Source organism: Archocentrus centrarchus, chromosome 12 (genome assembly GCF_007364275.1).
Source record: "Archocentrus centrarchus isolate MPI-CPG fArcCen1 chromosome 12, fArcCen1, whole genome shotgun sequence".
Taxonomy (NCBI): domain Eukaryota; kingdom Metazoa; phylum Chordata; class Actinopteri; order Cichliformes; family Cichlidae; genus Archocentrus; species Archocentrus centrarchus.
The window spans coordinates 25,829,391-25,851,063 of record NC_044357.1 but is presented as its reverse complement, the minus strand read 5'-3'; the positions used below and the strand labels follow the sequence as shown (position 1 = coordinate 25,851,063).

General features: G+C 38.8%; 3 protein-coding genes across 3 annotated transcripts; 2 read left to right on the top strand and 1 right to left on the bottom strand.

The window, feature by feature from the left end:
- The first annotated feature begins 4,856 nt into the window (after nt 1-4,856).
- On the top strand, nt 4,857-6,968 carry LOC115789782 (uncharacterized). Its single transcript, XM_030743295.1, has 5 exons — nt 4,857-5,096; nt 5,170-5,229; nt 5,944-5,994; nt 6,080-6,274; nt 6,706-6,968. The coding sequence occupies exons 1-5, from the start codon at nt 4,958-4,960 to the stop codon at nt 6,966-6,968; spliced, it is 708 nt and encodes a 235-aa protein (XP_030599155.1). The 5' UTR covers nt 4,857-4,957.
- A 905-nt stretch (nt 6,969-7,873) lies between these two features.
- LOC115789670 (uncharacterized) lies at nt 7,874-12,254 on the top strand. Its single transcript, XM_030743182.1, has 9 exons — nt 7,874-7,993; nt 8,135-8,203; nt 9,123-9,320; nt 9,524-9,616; nt 9,714-9,961; nt 10,173-10,301; nt 10,970-11,110; nt 11,437-11,548; nt 11,660-12,254. The coding sequence occupies exons 4-9, from the start codon at nt 9,574-9,576 to the stop codon at nt 11,875-11,877; spliced, it is 891 nt and encodes a 296-aa protein (XP_030599042.1). The 5' UTR covers nt 7,874-7,993; nt 8,135-8,203; nt 9,123-9,320; nt 9,524-9,573; the 3' UTR covers nt 11,878-12,254.
- Nucleotides 12,255-12,275: 21 nt separating this feature from the next.
- Nucleotides 12,276-16,876, bottom strand: LOC115789669 (uncharacterized). Its single transcript, XM_030743181.1, has 6 exons — nt 16,428-16,876; nt 15,753-15,886; nt 15,246-15,393; nt 13,890-14,138; nt 12,823-13,087; nt 12,276-12,708 (listed from the first exon to the last, which is right to left on the bottom strand). The coding sequence occupies exons 1-6, from the start codon at nt 16,856-16,858 to the stop codon at nt 12,505-12,507; spliced, it is 1,431 nt and encodes a 476-aa protein (XP_030599041.1). The 5' UTR covers nt 16,859-16,876; the 3' UTR covers nt 12,276-12,504.
- Nucleotides 16,877-21,673: the final 4,797 nt, after the last annotated feature.

The following is a 21,673-nucleotide window of genomic DNA, read 5'->3' as shown; positions in this document are numbered from 1 at the left end:
AGAGAGAGTGTCCGGGGTGGCTGGGCTGTTTTAGGATCTTCATGGCCCTCAGCCTGCACTGCTTGGTGTAAATGTCCTGCAGGTTGGGGAGGGTGGTTCTGATGGTCCGTTCAGCTGAACGAACCACCCTTTTTAGGGCCATGAAGTCCTGCTTGGTGCAGTTTCCCATCCAGGTGGTGATGCTCCCACGCATGATGCTCTCGATGGTGCAGGTGTAAAAGTTCCTGAGCACCTTGAGTGGGAGCTTGAAGTCTCTCAGCCGCCTGAGGAGGTAGAGACGCTGTCTGGCCTTCTTCACAGTGATGTTTATGTGATGAGTCCAGGACAGGTCCTGTGAGATGGTCACTCCCAGGTATTTGAAAGTGTCCACTCTTTCCACCTCAGCACCACTGATGACAAGTGGATGGTAGTCCCTCTGCTGCTTCCTGCTGAAGTCCACGATCAGTTCCTTCGTTTTGCTGACGTTGAGCAGGAGGTGGTTCTCCTGGCACCAGTTCTCCAGGCAGGAGACCTCTCTCCTGTAGGCTGTCTCCTCATTGTGAGAGATTAGTCCCACAACAGCAGTGTCGTCAGCAAACTTGATGATGACGTTGGACTCTGACGTGGCCTCGCAGTCATGGGTGTACAGTGAGTACAGCAGAGGGCTGAGCACACAGCCTTGGGGGGATCCAGTGTTGAGGGTGAGGGAGGATGAGGTGAGGTGACCCACTCGTACCACCTGTGGTCTGCTGGTCAGTACAGAGAAAAAATGTAAAGGATAAGTAAAAACAAATGAACTAAAAATAGAATAGAATAAAATAAAATAGAAAAACACTATACACATATACATGAGCACTATATACATAAAATATACATATACACACATATACACACACATCAAAACACTATATACAGATATCAAAACATTATATACATTTGTAGGTACACAGCATACACGGTATGCATTATATGGGTGAGAGTAATAAATAAAATGTATTTGGACTGTAAGGATAAAGTGATGGCAGAGGAGGTAAAGTGACATTATGATGTGTTATACAGTCTAACTGCTGTTGGGATGAAGGAGCTCTGAAAGCGCTCCTTCCTGCAGCGAGGATGTTTCAGTCTCTGACTGAAGGAGCTGCTCAGTTCACCCACGGTCTCATGCAGAGGGTGATGGAGGTTGTTCATGATGGATGTCAGCTTTGCTAACATCCTCCTCTCACCCATCACCATCACAGACTCCAGAGGACATCCCAACACAGAGCTAGACCTCCACACCAGTTTGTCGATCCTGCTCCTGTCCCCTTCGGTGCATCCACCCCCCCCAGCAGGCCACTGCATAGAAAAGGGCAGATGCTACCACTGTGTCATAAAAGGTCTTTAACAGAGTCCTGCAGACACCAAAGGACCTCAGTCTCCTCAGCAGGTGGAGTCGACTCTGGCCCTTCTTATACAGGACGTCTGTGTTTGTACTCCAGTCCAGCTTGTTATTGAGATGAACACCCAGGTACTTGTAGGAGACCACTGTCTCAATGTCCTTTCCCTGGATGTTCACCGGTGCTGTAGGCGGTGGCTTCCTCCTGAAGTCTATGATCATCTCCTTCGTCTTGCTGGCGTTGATTTGGAGTGCGTTGTTGTCACACCAGCAGACAAAGTCACTGATGACCCCCCTGTATTCCTGGTCGTTCCCATCTGATACACATCCGATGATGGCCGTATCATCTGAGAACTTCTGTAGGTGGCAGTGGTCTGAGTTGTACCTGAAGTCTGAGGTGTACAGACTGAAGAGAAAGGGTGAGAGGACCGTGCCCTGCTGCAGACTACCACATCAGACACACAGTCATGGCACCTCACATACTGTGGTCTGTTGGTGAGGTAGTCAATGGTCCATGCCGTCAGCTGCCTGTCCACTCCGGCTCCCTCCATCTTCCCTCTCAACAGTGCAGGCTGGATGGTGTTGAAAGCACTGGAGAAGTCAAAGAACATGACCCTCACAGTGTTCCCCGCCTGCTGTAGGTGAGAGAGGGATCTGTGCAGCAGCTAGATGACGGCGTCATCCACCCCGATGCCGGGCTGGTAGGCGAACTGCAGGGGGTCCAGCGCTGAGCTCACCAGTGGGCGGAGGTGGTGCAGGATGAGCCTCTCCATGGTCTTCATCAGGTTAGCCGCTGTGTTGATGTCTGCTACATAGATAATTTAAATCTCAGCTACGAATGTTCACCAGGATGTTTTACTAAATCCAATCAACTGAGACGCAAGGCCTTGCATCTCAACAGTGCTTCTTTTCCAAGAATGACCTTTCTGAATGCCTTTGATGTTACTTCTGTTCTTTTTGTGCATTTTAATTTTAGTTGCTTGTCTCTCCTGCGCCCACATCGGTAGGGCAATATGCTGCACATGCAATATTCTGAATAATCTTACCCTAAAGCTGAACTGAAGTTGTGCTACCACCTACTGACATCTGTGTCATTATCTGAACCAAAGCATTACATCTGGATCAGACATTTACTGAACTTGTTACTGTAACCACAAGCGTTACTGAAAGCAGTTCCACTCATCTTCAAAATTCTATGCAGAGAAGTCTGCATTGTTTAATGAAACGAGAACTGCAGTGTATCTGACAACATAAACATAATAAAACAATGCACTGTTGTCAAAACAGAACCATAACTACAAATACAACATAAACAGGAACATTTGTAAGGGAAAAAGTGCAAAGGAAAAACGAAAAAAAAGAAGACAGTTGTGCAAATTAATGCGTCATCAGGTCATAGAAATGCACAGCTATGCCTTTCCAAACCCAAGGGATCCTTTTAGTGCTGTGTACATAAGTTCTTTAAATTGTCTGTCATCTGCAACAGCTCTTGGGAGGTAAAGGCACAGCCTGCACGTTGACGCATATGGTATGCGGCACATCCCTGGCTCCTAGTCGTAGAAGTCAATGGTGCAGGACTGTGGGAAACCCAGAGGTGGCGGGCAGTCAGCCCCAGTGACAAAGACCAGCAGCTCTTCAAATGTGTGGTCCACCTCTTGCTTTGTTAAATACAGGATTAAAAACACCAAAAAAAGAACCAAACACATTAAAATTTGTATCTTCATGAATTTAATAGGAATTCTGGACTACAATGATTGGTTGACAAGAGTTATACAAATTTTAAAGTCTAGTCAATTACTATCAGTGACTTGGTAAGCAAGAAATGGTTTAGACAGGTTGCCTCACTGAAAATGTATGCATTATGTATACAGAGGCCAAGGTGACAACAAATCTCTCCCCTTATTCTCTTAAGATCCAGCAGTGTGGCAATGAAGACACTGGGGACACCACAACCTGCAATCCAGTCCCCAAGATGACTCATGTGGGGTGCTGCAGTTTGCAACCTTGGAAGAAAGAAAAATCAATCAGTGAAACAGGAAAAAAAGGGAGCACCATGTGGCATGGTGTTGCTATGTAGCTGATGAGGGTGGACCCAGAAAGCAGGAAAAAATAAACAAGGCTATACAGGGCTGAACCAGTGCCAGAACTAAACAGTAGCATGCAGAATGACACACAGCCAGGACAACAAAACAACATGTAGGCAAAGACTGGGGGCTTAAATACACACCCTAGGTGTGTATTTAAAGGGTCTCAAATCAAACTCTTCATTGAGTCCATAAGGGGCAAGTGTGTCTAAAGTGTAAATCCAATATGCCTCCTGTTTTAATAGTAAACTGTTTACATCACCACCCCGGTGTAGAGGTTGAATGGCTTCAATGCCTAGATACTGAAGAGCAGACACATGCGAAGCGTGCATGAAATGAAGAGCAACCAAACTCCTGGTATCGTGATTACGAATGTTAGAGCGGTGTTCAGAGATTCTAACTTTTAAAGGTCTGGTGGTTTTACCTATATATGCTAAGCCACACGGGCATTTAAGCATATAAATAACATTGCTGGTCTGGCAAGTGATAATACCTTTAATATCAGTTTGCCTGACCGAGGATGATTAAATGTCTTGGTTTTGTAGGTAAAGTGTGTGCAGTGTCCACAGCGATCGTGGCCTGGTGAAATAGAATTTAGAAAGTGGACAGGTTTGGGAGTTGGAAGAGAGGCTCTCACTAAAAAGTTACTAAGATTAGGTGGTCTTTAATACACTATACGAGGTGGCGTGCCGAGACATTTGAGGGTCGGATCTGAACTGATTACATGCCAATGCTTGTTTATGATGTATTGTATGATGCAGTTAATATTAGAATCAAACTTTTTAGGTTTCGTATAGTTTAAACAGTCTATCTGAGAAAGCTTCAAGCAGTGGTCACGGGCTGTTGTGACCCACTCTGGCTTGTAGTCGCGTTCAATAAAGCTGTCAACTGAAGCATAAAATCTTCATTAGAACTGCAGATACGATGTATCCTGTTAATTGTGATATAGGTAAACTCTTTTTGAGTGCGGGAGGATGAAAGGATTTGCCGTGAAGAATGGTATTCCTATCGGTACTTTTGCGGAAAAGATTCGTGCCTAGTTGACTGCCACTCCTATAAATAGAAATATCCAGAAAATGCACAGCTAGTTACATTTCGGGCAGTCAGCGTGAACCGTATGGAGGACCGAAACTGACATAATTAGAAATAAAAACAGAAATATATATATAGTGTCTATATTTTGTTTTTCCTTTTCCTTATACACGAGTTTTCATCAAGAAATGTATAAATTTTCTTTTTCCTTTTCCTTACGCATGCGTTTTCATCAAGAAATGTATAAATTTTCTTTTTCCTTTTCCTTACGCATGCGTTTTCATCAAGAAATGTAAAAATATAGAGTGTTTTTCCATTTCCTTGTACATGCGTTTTCATCAAGAAATATAAATGTTTTGTTTTGCCTTTTCCTCCTGCTCTTTTTCCTTTACCGTATGCATTTCTGCCTCATTATGCAAATGAGGAGGGCTGCCTTCTTGCTCCAGCTCCTCTGCTATTGGTCAACAAACAAGAAGGAGCAGGATCCATGTGCAGATCGATTGTGCATGCCTGGGTCTTTGACTTCTGTTTTAACAACCAACGTATTGTAATGGAGGGAGCGGAAAGACGGTCTGTGTCGGACTTGTTAAGGGAAGCTGCAAATAGATTGGATGAGTTGAAACGCGGTAAGTTTTCAGCTAGGTAGAGTTTTGTAATTTTGTCGAAGAATAGAGTTTATTCATATTGTCATCTTATTAGCATCTGCCGGTTCAACTCCACAAGCACGAGGCCCCACCATAACGCCAAGGATCAACACAAGTAAGTGTTTTTTTTTCCTCCTTGTCTTTGTTTTACATGCAGAATAGTTGTTATTGTTTTAATGTTTGTAAGTCAACAGCCAACGTGTGTGTTTTATAGTGTTTTTATAAGTTTTAATGCTTAAGTTGGGGATTTTACTTAGCTTACGCTCACCAATTGGCATACAATGATGAAACGTCCCCGATTTCATCGTTTGGGTTGCTTTGCTGAAGATGAGGACTCAAATAAAATATAAATGAAACTTTTCTTTAAAAAAGGCAAGATGAGTCGAGAGTACAACGGCTCCTGGTTGTATTTCAGAAATCTGGTTACCTTAATGAAACAGTTACAGCCACTGCTATAATGCAGTCCTGTGTGATGGACTTGAAATGTTCAGTCTGAACTGATAATGGTCTCATTTAAATTGTACTATGACCGACCAAACAAGCAAACAAGAAAAAAAAAGGATTTCAGGCAACAACTTTAAATGAGCTTTAACACTTGCAAGGTGAATGTAGCCTTGTATATAAGTATAATTTGTGCATTTGTAGCTTTGACAAGATAAATCATTCACTGATGGTGAACAGAGATCTTATAATTCAGAATCTGATGCATTTTAACCCATGTCCATGTAATCTTTTATTGCAGGGTTGGGTAGCTTAAAGATACACATTCAAATACTTGTAAGAGTTTACACATTTCTACTCTTGTACATATATGTCAATATATTCACAGTGTCAACAACACCTGGAATGTCAAATGTTGCAGGACGACATCCTGTTGATGGTAAGCTAATATATATGCTGAAAATTATTTCTTGAGAAGACATGCAACTGTGGTGCTAGGTACATTTCACTATTTCCATCCCCAGTTGAGGTGTCAAGACTGTTTACAAGCAGATCAAGTAGAAGGCATCAAAGACGCAGCAATGCAACTGTCAGCCTCGCCACATATACACACATTTTTTGTTGCCTTGGGCGAAAAGATTCAACAGTTGTTCCGAGGCGACCAGAGAAGGAATGTCTCCAAAGGGCAGGACTAGGTGAGCGGCGCATATGTTTCCGAGGTATGTTATCTACGTTATTGTTGCTTGAACTATTTTGCTGCTCTAAGACAGTAGAAAAAATATTGTATTTCCATAATGTAATGTTTATAGTGTAACAACGTCCTGGTTCTGTCTCTCCAAAAAGCAAGACTGTATGGTAACACATAGAATAATTTTTAGGAAAATTTTGGTGAAAACCTTCTGAAGCTCTTTCTGAATTATTTTGAAAATTTACTGCTTGTTGTCTGTTTTTTTTAGAGCAGCACAGTGTAGCTGTGCACTTCCACTGAAATGTGTTTTCTCTTTCTTAAGCCACGTATTTTAAAATTAAAACAGAGATAACATTTGTTCTTCTTGTTTTCAGTGGAATTCAAAGACTCCAGTGATAACAGAGTTTGGTGGTAAAGTGGTATTTCTTAATATTGTGTGTCTATTGTGTGTTTATTTTTCAGGTGACTTTCACAGCTGTGAGGAATTAACAGATTGTCTTTATCAAATCTTTCCAAAGTTGAGGACTGCAGGTGGCTATGAGTTGCTCAAAAGCTCTGGTAACACAAGGAGCCGCCAGCTCTCTGTTATACAGTGCCCAAATGAAGGGTACAGTGTGCAATATCTGAAGGAACCAAGCACTATGATTCACCACTCTATAATTTACATCCGCCCTCTACAGTGCCATCTCAGCTTGGAGCCGGTAAATATATCTGCTTTTAGCTAATCATTTGCTGTTATTTTCAACTGTGTTATATGTATGTAGAGAGAGAGAGATGTAGAGAGATGTAAGTGTGTATATGTAGATTTGTTTTACTTCTTAAAACTGCTGTTTGTGTGCGGCTTCAGTCTTTATATATTTTTTGTACTTTTACATGTAGGAAGAAACTGAGGGACCTTCTAACACATATTTTGGACCACTGACGCCATGTCTTCTTTGTGGAGAGGAATTTCCGTTTTCACAGATAAGGTAACACAATCAGTCTTGTTCAAGGTACTGATCCAAATCTAAAGTTCTCATCTGTACACCTGGTTTTCTTTATAAATGCAAATGGACAAAATCTATGTAGTGCTTTTCCAGACATACTACCCACTTAAAGAACTTAACACTTCAGTCACATAAACTCATTCACAATCACATTCATATACCAATATGCAGATCGGTAGGCTTTAGTCCTTCCAGTGAAGTGATAAATAATTAACAGCTGAATCAGAACTGATGTTATTTGGGAAGGTGATAAGTCAAACTTGTATTTACGTATGGATGGTTAGTTAACTTGTATAATGCAAAGTTACATTCCATGGATAGTGTATAACTTCCCTATCCACAATAAGTTGTGTCCACAACAAATCCATAGCTAATAATGTTTTTATAGATAGGTGGTGCACATAGTCTGAAGCCATCACATAAAACACATTGTTGAGAAAGACATAAAGACACAGATGGCGAGGTTTACCCCCAAAAGTATTAATAATAACTTCATTTGTATGTGCCAACATCTTGTTCCTGATTAATTTTTTTTTTTTTTTTTGTCATATTGAAATGTTTGTATTTCTTGTTAAAAAGTACTTCAGTAATCTGAAATTGATTGTTAAATTGATTCTTAAGACGATCACAGGATGACAGGGAAAGACAGACTGAAAGTGAGAATGGAGAGGAATCTGTCCCTTCCACCAGTGGGGCAAGTCGCAGCTCTTCACGGCAACAAGTTGCAGATATAGTGGTGACACTGGAGACAGGTTCAGATCAGGGTTTGTAGAGTGATATCTGCAACCACCAGCAACAACATCTTATGTAGATTTGTCTGTCTGTCCATTGCCATTTCAAACAAACCCATTTCTGTTAAAAATATGTTTTGTAACTCATTTGTTATGCATGTGTTTTGTCTTTAGCTGGTCCTTCAACTGCTCTAAGCACACAGCAGCCTAATCCTCCAGATATTCAGAGGGACCTCGGACATGGTAAGTAGCATGTACAGGTTAGACTTAGGACTCGAGTCTATTACTCAATAAACACGTTAGTACTCAGTTTAAATCCATGGCCACTAGGGTGCCATATAATGTTGGGCAGCTGCAGTAAATGGCTGGTTTCCAGTTATCTCAATTATGAGATCTGCATCTCGCTATTATAGGTTTCTCATTAGTTGACATCAAGATCTTGTAATTATGACACTTTTTCTCGTAATTACAAGGTTTTTGTTGTTTTTTTTTTTTTTAACCTTGAATGCAATGCGCTTCTGTAGTTAGTAGTAAAGGTGAGACTTTTAAATAATTAGTTCTTGTTCACAGTTTTTTTTTTTTTGTTTTTTTTTTTTTACATGCTGTAGGGGTTTGTCTTTAAGCGACTGTACGTTTACAAAAGCCTTATTTTACTTAAAATTATCTTTGAAAATACTGTCCCAATGAAAGATATTTAGGAAAAGGGCCCTAGGTGTATGAATAGTTCTTTTCAGGTTCCAAGATGGCGGCGCGCACAGACGCAGCGGCTCACGGGTCTTCCTTTCGGTGCTCTTTTTTGTACTTTTTGTATTTCATATTTGTTTGTTTTGGTGCTCCAATCTCATTGTACATCCTGTATAATGACAATAAAGGCATTCTATTCTATTCTATTCTATTCTATTTTTTCTGTGTGTCTGTGTTGTCAGAAAATGAATGGCAACCTGGCATGGTTGTATGTAGCATATGTTTTGCTCGTTGAACAGCAGATAGGCACCAGGTTTCAAGCTACCCTATATGGAAGAAGCAGATTTAGAAAATGATTGGTTGGAATGGATGGTTGTGTATAATTTTGATTTTTGGCTATTTTTTTTATGTATATAGAATCTGAAATTTAAATTCACTAATCAGTTTGTATGCCTTTTCTGGTCATGTTTCTTTCAAGCTTGGATTACAGAAGTAGTTCCAGCCAAAGCGTCTGAGCTGTACATTGAGTCAGTACATGAAGCAAACAAGGATAAAGAGAGCCTTTCATTTACCCTGAGTTTAAGAGATACCCTGAAGGAAAGGAACCGTGCCATTCTGAGATTCTACAAAAGGCCACGGGTGCAGTGGACTAGCCCACTGCGATGTCATCTCATAGGTAAAATATTCATTTATTTTTAAAAATCCTGTCAACTCCTCCAACTGCCCTTGTAAACTCGACTGCTTTGTGTCCAAAAAGAAATTAGTCCAGTCTTGACTCTACAGCTGGATGGAGACATAATGTCTTGCAAGAGTTTGCTTTCATTTTTGGACCCACAATTGTCTTCTGTCTTCAAATTGTCTTGTCTTTTTTTTTTTTAGGTGATGCTGCCATTGGAGAGGGTGTTAATAGACATGTACTTTCAATAGTCATGTCAAACCTTCAGAATGGATTCTTGCTTGATGACGAAACTGGTATGGTTGTTAATTTTTTCATTTTCTTGAATTGGCGGGTATGGAGATTGTTCAGAAAAACCTGTTTATGTTAATATTATCAATTGTTGTTTGACAGAACTGAAGACATTGCTGTTTGAGGGTGAGCAGGACCATCTCACTCCCTCTACATCGAGGCTGCTCCTAGAAAGCGACTTTTTCGTGGTGGCGGGTCGAATTATCGGCCACAGCTTTCTGAATGGTGGTCCTTGTCTGGTTGGTCTCAGCCAAGGAATCATCCATGTGCTGTTTGGAGGGGAACCAGAAACAGCCACTGTAACTGAGTCAGATTGTGCTGACCAAGATGTCCGTGAGGTCATAAGAATGGTTTGTAAAATTTCAGTTTTACTTTGAAAATACAAGACCTACAACAAAAGTTTTTTTTTTTCATGACAATTTTTGTAAATAGCATGAGATACAAACTCTTTTATTTGCACATTTTTAAAATTCTTCAGATGTACTTTGGGCTATATGTTTAGGTTTGCATATGTATCATGTGATGCCATACTGCTTTATTTCTCCTACAATAAATACTTAGTTACAGGGAACAAAGGATTTGTCAGAGGAGGAGAAATCCGTGGTTCTCTCTTTGACGTTGCCATGGGATCTTCCTGGAGTTACAGTCAATAACAGACATTGGCTCCAAGAAAAAATACTCCTTCATGCTGTAAGTTATGGTACCTGCAGAAACAATATCTGATGAAAGGCCACAATCTGTTAAAGTGAACGTAGACTAGTATTGTTCTTAAGTCACTGCAATCATGACAGCCCTACCTGATATACCTACATCATAATGGTTTTAAATGTGGAATGATAAGAAATTGTTTGACAGAAGGTTATTTTTTTGCAAGAGATTGTCCTTTTTTTAAAAAAAAAAAAAAAAAAAAATAGCAAAATTGATGGAAAATCTTTATGGTGCCTATAGAAATAGTCAACTCTATATTTTTCGAACCACACATTCAAAAAATGAACTCCACAATTATAAAAATCCACTCATTAAGCTTTATAATTTTTATAACACTGAAAACAAAGATTTTAAACAACAGTATTTTATGAGTTCAATTAAAAAAAAAAAAAAAAGGTTATTTTATTTCAAGGTTTCAGGATCTCATATGAAACACGCACCCCAGAGCTTGAGAACATGCTGAACTTATCTCTTGAACATTATGACCACAGGACCATACTGAGCTTTGTAAATGTAAAAAGTGCTGCAACTGGAATTACAAAATGAAAAAACTACTCTCGATTTCCAAAAGTCATTGTCTTTGTCACAACAAATTTATAAGATTTGTTTGCTTTATTTTTTCAAAGAAATTGTTTTTTTTTCATGTGTAGGTTTTGGAAAGAACAGCACAACAGGTGAAACAAATCCGAAGAGGGCTGAAAGACACAGGTGTGTGGGAATTTTTCAGTTCCAGGCCTGATGCTGTGCCAGTACTTTTTCCAAGGGCCAGTGAGGCAGAGATAACCCCACAGGTAAGTTTACTTTGCAAAGATTAGAATCCAACACTGCATACAAATAACCATCTGTCCCATATGCCCGCATATCCATTAAGGTTAGTGGGTGGAGATGGTGCCTACATCCAGCGGTTGGGGGCAAGAGGTGGTGTACACTTGAGATGGCTTGTCAGCACATCCCAGTGCATGCCAACACTTACTCTTGTATTTCCTATGTGTGTTTTTCACTTTTGGACTGAAAGACAAACATCTGTACACATCAAAAGTTCTGCCTTAACACAGTTTCTCATTTTCTTCAGTTACCTACATTCCAAGTAATTTACAGTGAAATTTCTTTTTTGTAGATGGTAATCGATAACATAAACTGGCCTAAAGATGAAGATATAGATGAAGACATACTCTCGTTGGATGATCACTGTCTGATCATGAGCTTCCTCCGAAGATTCATAGAAAATGGTAAGCAAAGATTATACATTTTTCAATACACTTTATATATGCTTTTGGAAAGTGAATTATGAACATGTAAATAATCTTGCTAACATAATACATTCATTTGTGTCATAAAAGGAACATCAGACATCCTCAAGAGTTTACTAACATTCTGGACTGGCTGGGGTGTGGTATGCTCCAATCTCGAGGTCGAAGTTATTGACTGCAGTCTCCCACAGTCGTCCACTTGCTTCCTGACTTTGAAGCTATCCAAAAACCACAAAAACTATGAAGACTTCCACCAAGACCTTATGGCAAGCATTTCTTCGGCCTATTCTGGTTTTGGTCAGATTTAAGCAGGGCCATTTAAACAACGAATGTTGTTGGTTATTGGTATTATTACTTTTAAATTGTTCTTATGGTTCAGTCTCTTGATAGATATGGATATTCTGGAATAATCCACTTGTTAATTATGTATTAGAATTTGACAGTACTCAGCGTTGTTGTTGTTCTGATCAACTATAAAAACAGTTCCATATTATTGTAGGACGTTTTCTGAAAACATTTGCTTAAAAAAAGAGATTAGACCAACAAAGTCATGAATAGACATAGCTTAATTACAAACGGTTAAATCTGATATTATCAACGAATTCTTAATGAAAGCTGAAATGGTTTCATAACAGTGATTTTATTACATATATACATATCTGTGCAAAACAGGTCAATGTTCACGTTTGGATACAAGATGCCTGACCTGATATATTGTATCTTCACAGCAAATATTGAATAAAAAAAAACAATTTGAACAGAAAAACTGTCATTTCTATTACAAAGATCTAAATGTCACAGTTGTTATGCCAGAAGAGGCACAGACACATGTTGATGAGAAGCAACTACCCTCACCAAAAAGGAATGTGTATACATTTCAAAAAAACAAACTTGCAACTACTCTCTATCAAGCAAATGTCTTTGGTAGCTGTAACCTAAATATTTCCAAATATTACAGTCAGTACATCAATTGTCTGTTGATAAACATTAATCACATTTGAAAACAAGCCAGTTGGATCTGGTAGTGTTTCAAATTCCACCTGAGTCAAAGGCCGTGGAAGCTCAACCTCTGGCACTGTCACCCCATCATGATGGCGACCATATGGACTCTCCCAGTCAATACCATATTGGAGGTCAACCTACACAATATTTTTGAAAGCATGATGTAAATTACATCCAAATTACACGCACTTTTGTGTGTTTGGACAAAAAAAAATAATTTCACTTTCTAGAGTGGCATTAATAAAACCAACCTGTGCGGGGTCGTGACCTTCACGTTGGTTTTGAGACCACAACAGTAGTGGTGATTGGTTCCCTTCTGTGCGTAGTTTGTGGTTGTTCCAGCCGTCCTTGAAAAACTGCAGATGTCTGTTGAGCTGAGGTAGAAAGGCCCAGTGTAATGCATACAAGTGCACCTCATTGTCTGTGTGAAGTAGGCCCTCAGTCTCCAGGTAGCAGAAAGTAGTGTAAAACAGATCCAACACTCCCCCAAATACATCTCTCCACAACCTTTCAATCCTGGATAGAAAAGAAAAGGTATTAGTGTGGAAAAGGTGCAGAACTAGGTTGTCATCATGCACTTATATATAGACCTACAACTCATAAAATAATAATGATTAGAATTTGTTAAACAATGAGTGGAAATATAAGTAAAAAATGTTTTGATTTGATCAGTATAAATAGTAGGACATTAAGTGAAGTTGAGTTGTATACAACATTTCAGCAACAAGGAAGCTGAAGTGCTTTACACCAATAAAACATAATCCAGTAACCAAGTATGAAATAGGAATAAACCTTAAAATTTTTTAAATGTACTCTTAGAAAATAACCTACATCAAATTTGTTGATAAATGTTCCAGTTACTGTTAATCAAAGGCAACTCTAGACAGGTGGATTTATAGCCTTTATTGAAAAAATGTGTCAGCTGTTTTGTATTTTTCCTGAAGTTTGTTCCAGGTTAGAGGAGCATAAAAAACTGAATGCTGCTTCTCCATGTTTTGTTCTGGTTCTGGGGATGCAGACTAGACTACAACCAGAAGACCTGAGTGGTCTGGAAGGTTGACACAATGACAACATGTCTTTAATGTATTTTTGTTGCTAAGGTTTTGTGTGATTTATAATCTAACAGAAGTATTTTAAAGTCTATTCTGTGAGCTGCAGGGAGCCAGTGGAAGGACTTTAGAACTGGGGTGATATGCTCCTGCGATATCTTCCTGGTAGAGTAAAGTAAATCGAACTGTATTTACAATGTACCAACTTTTATGGAAATAGTCTGGATAAAAAAAACATGGAGAGCACACAAAGACTGTAAGGTAAATACCTCTGGTTATGTGTGCTTCTTCCAGTTAGGTGAGAGTTTCTGTTTGGGCCTCTGGTTGAGACCATGAAGTGTGCCACTTGTACATTCTCTCCTCCTTTGTCAGAACGAACATGTGATGGCACTCCATATGTATTCACAGCTTCAAGAAAGCTGTTAAGCACTGTTGTGGCACGATTGTTGGTGGCAGCAGTCAGGTAAACAATGAGGCGGCTAAAGCCATCAATGCCCCCGTGAACAACAATTCGCCATCTGTACAGACAACAAAAAAAGTTTTGATTAGCACTGGTACAGTAACATAGTTTAACAGTCTTACTGTGGAGAGGTAGGACTGTATGTTGCTATGGGAGCATTTGCTGGAGCACCTAATCCACACAGACACTCTGATCAGAGGACGAACACAGGAGGACAGCTACTGTGACTTTAATGCTGAAGCACACTACACATTCTTTACAGTTTGTCCAATACGGCACAATCTGTTTCAAACACAGACAGGTATCAATGTAACTGAAAAATAACTGCCACCAATGGCTCAATATATATATTCCTAAACACCCCTTAGCTGCCAAACAAGATGCCTGATATAAAACACTAAGTTCAGCATTAAACAAAAACAAACACTAATACTAGATAATTTGTAACACTCGTGTTTGCTGAATTTAGGCCTGGCATCCAAAGCAAATACAAATCATAACTTCAGTGCTCTTATTCTGCAGTGTCCATCACTTATTAAGAAGGTAAATATGGACATGCCAAACCACAGGGTTGTTTCCTAAAGAGTCCATTTTTCTCTAGAGAAAACAATGTTATCTGACTTTAATCTCATTGAGTTTGTTGGTGTCCTTGTTAAGTCTGTTTCTTAAGGCAACTAATTTGTCTAGTATTAATCATTAGAGTTCCTGATTTTCTGTTCTATAAAAATGGAAACACTATAACTAATACTTTAGAAGACTGCATGTAATTGTAATGTCAATTTGCTTCCTCTTTTGTTTAAAGCATTACATTAATCTCTGACCATGACCGCTCAAAGCATTTTTCTGAAACCATTTTTATGAACATACATGAATACAATGTATTATTATAAATTATTTTAAATGCTTCATACAAACAATACGTTTGACGCTTCAGAAGCAGAGTGACTTCGTTTTCTTGACCAAAACAGTTTTATGTGAGATGGTTGCTATAGCACAGGGAAATTTTTTACACTTGATTTATGATGATTTAACTTGTTACCCCTCTGACACTAATCCATCACTCCAGAATTTCTCTAGTCTATTTATTTTAATACAGAAGTTATTTCTCTTTGTCCAGGAAGTATCTTAAGTATTGTTCTTGTTTGATCAAACAAGTAAGTCTGACCTTATAAGTTTATGGTTACCATCTATGTGCCACAAACTGTTTGGAGCTGGAACAGAGTATCTTCTACGCTGAACAGTTTGAAGCTGGAATGTGCGCATCAAAATTCCCTGCTGGTCCACATGGCGCATTGCTTCTTGCACTCGTCTTCCTTGAAAAATGAATGAGACCATAATTAAAACATGTTTGATTTGGAGGTGATGAACAGAATCAAAAAGAAAATTTAACCCATCAACTGTTATCTGAAAACATGTACATGCAAGTCAATGGGTCCATGAGGACACTGGTGTCTTCAGGACAGTTAAGAGGGCATTAGATTATTACCATGTGATTGCTATAAATTTGAAAAAAAATTTTTCCTTTCAATCGTGTTTTTTTGTGTGTGTGTGTATCCTTGTTACTTTGCATAGAAGTGATAAACAATGAGCTATCTGTCATACAGCACATTATGTCTACAACTGCAATAGGTGCTTATCAGCGCCATCATAAGCACATCTGTTATAGACTTACTTTGGATGTGAATACCTCGAGCATTCAAGTAGCCCAACATCATCTTGTATCCTGTATTGGGATGATAACTTAGAATGTCTCGCACAACTCCATCCAACTCATCATCTCCGATGTTGCTGAATAAATCCGATACTCTACGAGAAAAAAATAATACACAATGTCTAGTCAGTAGAAAACAATTGACTATGTGTTTCTTTAGCAAACACATAGGTTTTGACCATTCATATTATGTCATTAAATATACAGCTAATGCTAAATACTTTTGACAGCTCCAAAATACAGTCACACTATTTGCTGAAAGTGAGGTTCACCACAGTGATTGAAAATTGACCAGACCGGATTTCTGACACTAATGTATTACACATTTTAAGAGAATTAGTACCATAAGAGCTATGTGGAAGTGCCGTGTAATGGTGGATATTAACACACATTCGTAATTATTCTGCTGATGCGGTCTACACCCTCACACAAAATTAATATATTTTAATATGAAGAACACAGCTCATAATTCAAAACTGAACTATACTAGTACAGGTTAAAGGCTTACCATACATATTAAGTCACTATGTGTACAGTTGAATACATAACAGATGTTCCGCTACAATTTGGAACTATAATGAAAATAGAAAATACTACTGAGTTCAAAGTAGCAACAGAAACACAACACGTACTTACCTAACACCATAGTCTGCCATCCGCCGGTGAACTGTTCTTTCACTGACCCCAAAAAGTTCCGCAATATCCTTTACTGACAGACCCACAAGCAAAAACGATTCCAAGGCTTCAGCGGGCAGCAAATATCCAGGTCTTCCAACAGTTCTTGTGTGGTACACAGACTTGTGCAAGCGACACGCCACCTCCTCCAGAATCTGGAGAACTAATGGGTCAGCTTCACTATCCGTGTCTGCAGCTAAATGCAGTAGCCTCTCATTCAAAATATCCACGCGAAACAATAAATAGTCATCAGTGACAGTATTGCTTTCAGCTAAGCTAGCAAGGTGCCTTAATTCTTCTGCAATTGCCTGAGACATCTCTGCTAAGGGTTCACTTCCTCTAAATTTCTGCAACAAGTCAAAGACCCAGGCATGCACAATCGATCTGCACATGGATCCTGCTCCTTCTTGTTTGTTGACCAATAGCAGAGGAGCTGGAGCAAGAAGGCAGCCCTCCTCATTTGCATAATGAGGCAGAAATGCATACGGTAAAGGAAAAAGAGCAGGAGGAAAAGGCAAAACAAAACATTTATATTTCTTGATGAAAACGCATGCGTAAGGAAAAGGAAAAAGAAAATTTATACATTTCTTGATGAAAACGCATGTACAAGGAAATGGAAAAACACTCTATATTTTTACATTTCTTGATGAAAACGCATGCGTAAGGAAAAGGAAAAAGAAAATATATACATTTCTTGATGAAAACGCATGCGTAAGGAAAAGGAAAAAGAAAATTTATACATTTCTTGATGAAAACTCGTGTATAAGGAAAAGGAAAAACAAAATATAGACACTATATATATATTTCTGCTTTTATTTCTAATTATGTCAGTTTCGGTCCTCCATAGAACCGTAACTCACCTGTTGGAGGTAAATAAATTATTTTTCTCAGGAGCTCCTTGTTTAGGACAAGTTAGAAATTAGTTTTCGACAGATTTTCTGATCGATTCACTTAAATAGTTTTAAATGTGGCTACACAAACGTACCATCAGTACCAAAATAAACCAGGAGCAGAAAACCGAGCCAAACACACTGTCCTGTAGCCTCTCCTGCTCAAGTGGTGGACCAAAGTTTCTTTTTTTTTTGCGTTTTTGGCCACGGCGGCTTTTGTTGGCAGTGGAGAGAGACAGGAAATGGGGGAAAGATACAGGGGAAGACACGCGGGCAAATTGGCGACAGGCCGGAACGCGAACCCGCGCCGCCCGCACCGCAACGCGGCATATGTATGTGGTCGCCGGCTTCACCACTAAGCCACCCAGGCGCCGGACCAAAGTTTTAAACTGTGAGGTTCAGGTAATCCCTGTGAGGCTTCACTGCTCTAAACAATGAATTTCTGACAGCTGTTTTACTCTTGGATCTGTATGATGTCACAGAGAGTGGAAATCCCAGTAGGGTCCTCTTACATCTAGTGATGTGTCGTTCTGTGTCGAGGCTTCGAAGCATCTATCGAGTAATTGAGGGAGACTTGCGATCTGGCTAAGAAAAGAAGAGCGGATGAAAATGACACAATACTTAGGATCACATCTTTAACTTCCAAACCAATAGAGGTTCTTACTGAGTCAGAGAAGACAGATATTATTAATTTACAACATAAATTGGATGAAATATACAAACGGAAAGCGGAAGGTGCATTTATTAGATCTCGTCGTAAATGGCTTGAGGAAGGTGAGCAGAACACTGCATATTTCTTCAGATTAGAGAAACAGCAATCAAAACACAATTCTATACAACGATTAAGTATCGATGGTTCAGTCACTGAAGACCCAAAAAACATTGCTGATTTTTGTGCTAGTTTCTACAGTGATCTTTACTCCTCTAAATACTCCCTTAAGGATGCCTGCACCTTTTTTGAATCTCTTCCCACTGTAAATCAAATCTCCGAAGCTCACAATACTTCTTGCGACGCCCCTATTTCAATAACTGAAGTCATTAATGCTATTAACCAACTTAAAATCAATAAGTCACCTGGAACTGATGGCTTTACTGCTGAATTCTATAAGCAGTTTTCTGATAAACTTGCCCCATTTGTAAAAGAAATGATTGTTGAAAGCATTAACCGAGGCTCCTTACCCCCAACCTTAAGTCAAGGCTTAATTACACTTATTCCTAAACCCAAAAAAGACACACTCTTCTTAGACAATTGGCGCCCAATCACACTTTTGAACAATGATTATAAAATCTTTGCTTTAATATTAGCTAATAGACTGAAATCTGTACTGGACTCTGTCATTGATGAGAGTCAATCTGGCTTTATGAGAAACAGACATATCTCTAATAATGTAAGGCTGGTCCTAGATTTATTAGACTACTCTGAGCTTGTTCATGATGATAGTTTTATTCTTTTCTTAGACTTTTATAAAGCCTTTGATTCCTTAGAACATAATTTCATAATGTCAACACTCAATATGTTTGGTTTCGGCCAACTCTTTTGCAAAGCGGTTCAATCCCTATACAGCAATGGAAACAGCTCCATTAAATTAAGCAGCGGCACCTCCCCCAGGTTTGCATTAATCGAGGGGTCCGCCAAGGGTGTCCTCTCTCTGGTCACCTCTTTTTACTGGCAGCTCAACTCCTCAATTTACACATTAAAAATAGTCACATTAAAGGTATTAATGTTGCAAGTAAAAATATTTTAATCAGTCAACTGGCAGATGACACCGCCTTATTTCTAAAAGACGCTGCTCAAATACCTGTTGCAATCACCACTATTCAATCCTTCTCCAAAGCTTCAGGTCTCTCCCTTAATCTTAACAAATGTGAACTGCTGCCAATCAATAATTGCCCTTCAGCCTCTATTTTAAATATCCCTGTAAGGACCTCTGTGACATACCTCAGTATCCATATTACCAAAAACGGAAAATCCAGATCCAACCTAAACTTTCCTCCTCTCATTGAAAAAGCTCAGAAGGTCTTTAATCAGTGGTTACAACGAGATTTGTCATTAAAAGGTCGCGTTCTAATCACCAAAGCGGAAGGCATCTCTCGACTCACCTATGCCGCTCAATCTTTACACGTTAATAGCTCCATCTGCAAATCTGTTGACAAAATGCTCTATAGTTTTTTATGGAGAAATAAAACTCATTATGTTTGGAAATCTGTAGTGTTAAATTCATAAGGAAAAGGTGGATTAAATTTCATAGATTTCAGCTCTCTCAACAACACCTTCAAGATAAATTGGATAAAACAATACCTCAAAAATCCCACTTCCATCTGGAACTTCATTTCTCATCACATCTTCTCACAGCTGGGTGGTCTGAAATTTATTCTGCTCTGCAATTACAACATCCAAAAGATCCCAATCAAACTGTCTGACTTCCATCAACAGGCTTTATTGGCGTGGGCTCTGCTGTATAAACATAATTTTTCTCTGCAAAGATGTTACATTTGGAACAATTCCAATATTTTTTATAAAAACAAGTCATTATTTTACAGTACATGGTTTAACAATGATATTCTACTTCTCAGTCAGCTCTTTAACAAGAATGGTTCATTATATAGTTACTCCGAATTCCTTGGAAGGTACAAGATTCCCATCAGTCCAAAAGAATATGCTATAGTATTTGATGCGATACCTTCTGGTCTTTGTATGCTATTTAAATCCAACACTCTCTCTCCACCCCTCATACTGTCAAATCTAGACCCAACCCAGCTCCCCTTGGGCAAAATCTGTTTTTCCTCTTATAAAGGCTCCAACTCTAAAACCAGATCACTGTTTCAGGCAGCTCTGGTCTCCTCCCCCTCTGCGACCTTCTATTGGAATAAATTTTCCCCTGATGTTGACTGGGAAAAAGTTTGGTCTCTACCACAAAAGTTTCTTTTAACAAACAAAACCAAAGAAGTCTCCTTTAAACTGCTCCACAGGTTTTACCCAGTGAAAGTGTTTTTAAACAAGTTTAATCAAGACATAGATGTAAACTGTTCATTTTGTGAGTTACACCCTGAAACCGTCTCACACTTATTTTGTTCTTGTGAATTCACTTATAAATTTTGGAAAGATGTTAACACATTTGTTAATAAGAATATTTATCAAAATATTTGTTTATTTTATCACAATGTTATTTTTGGATATTTCAATAGTAAAAACACTGATGCCTCCTTTCTTATAAATCTCATTTTATATGCTGCTAAATTTTACATACATAAATGCAAGTTTTCAAATCAAAAACCTAAATTCTTCATTTTTGAATCTGAGTTTGAAAAATATATTACGACCTTATCCCAAATACAAAACAAAAAGGCTCTTAAGACAATATCTATCTGTAATACACTTAATGTTTTTATCTGAAAACCCTCTTGTGTCCACTTATTCTATTTATTCTTTATTTTATTTATTTTTTATTTTACTTCTTCTATACTTTTCTTTCTTGTTTGAATTGTAAGTTGCTGTATAATATAAGTTCGTGTTTATAACTGTATCGTTGCTATTGTTCAATAAAGTTGTTTAAAAAAAAAATTGAGGGAGACTTTAGTGAAGCACGTTTCGAGGCTCGTGTCGGTGACGTATGAAGCTAATCATCACAGCTGCGTCTTTTTTGGTGATGGAACCAATTAGGAGGAGATTTTCCCTGTCTGGGAACATTTTCAGCTGATCTCTCCTAATAATGTGTGCACATAGTAATAAATTATTACCCCAGCTTCATCTGTGCCCTGTGAAAGTGTATTTTCAGAAGCAGGTGAAATCGTTTCAAACAAAAATAAACCCCTGAAGCTCAGCTCTGTGGCAAAGCTGTTATTTCTAAATAAAAACCAATAAGTAAAATGTCCCTAGTGAGCACACTTACCTACCAAGTAACACAATCACATTCACATCACAATTATCTCCCCAATTTATTTCCACTTTCCCTCTTGACCCCAGCATTGTATCATAAAGACAGATTATATTAATTAGTTCAGGATTTATTTATTGTCATCATAAAAATCATTTATTCTATTCAAAGCTTCACGCACAATCTGTCTGCCTGTTTTACATTTACTGTCCACTTGATGGCACAATAGAGCAAATGAAGCCCATGGGTTCACTGATTGGATGGAAAGCTTCAAAGCTTCATGAAGCTTCATCTCTTCATCACTACTTGCACCCACTTCTTTGTTGTCTGGAGATTTAATTGCCACTTCTCATTGTCTTCATCTCTATTTTGATCAAGGGTTAGGGTCACTTCAGGCATGCAGAAGCCCCGCCCACTTCTGCTTAAGAGGGGCAGCCAATCA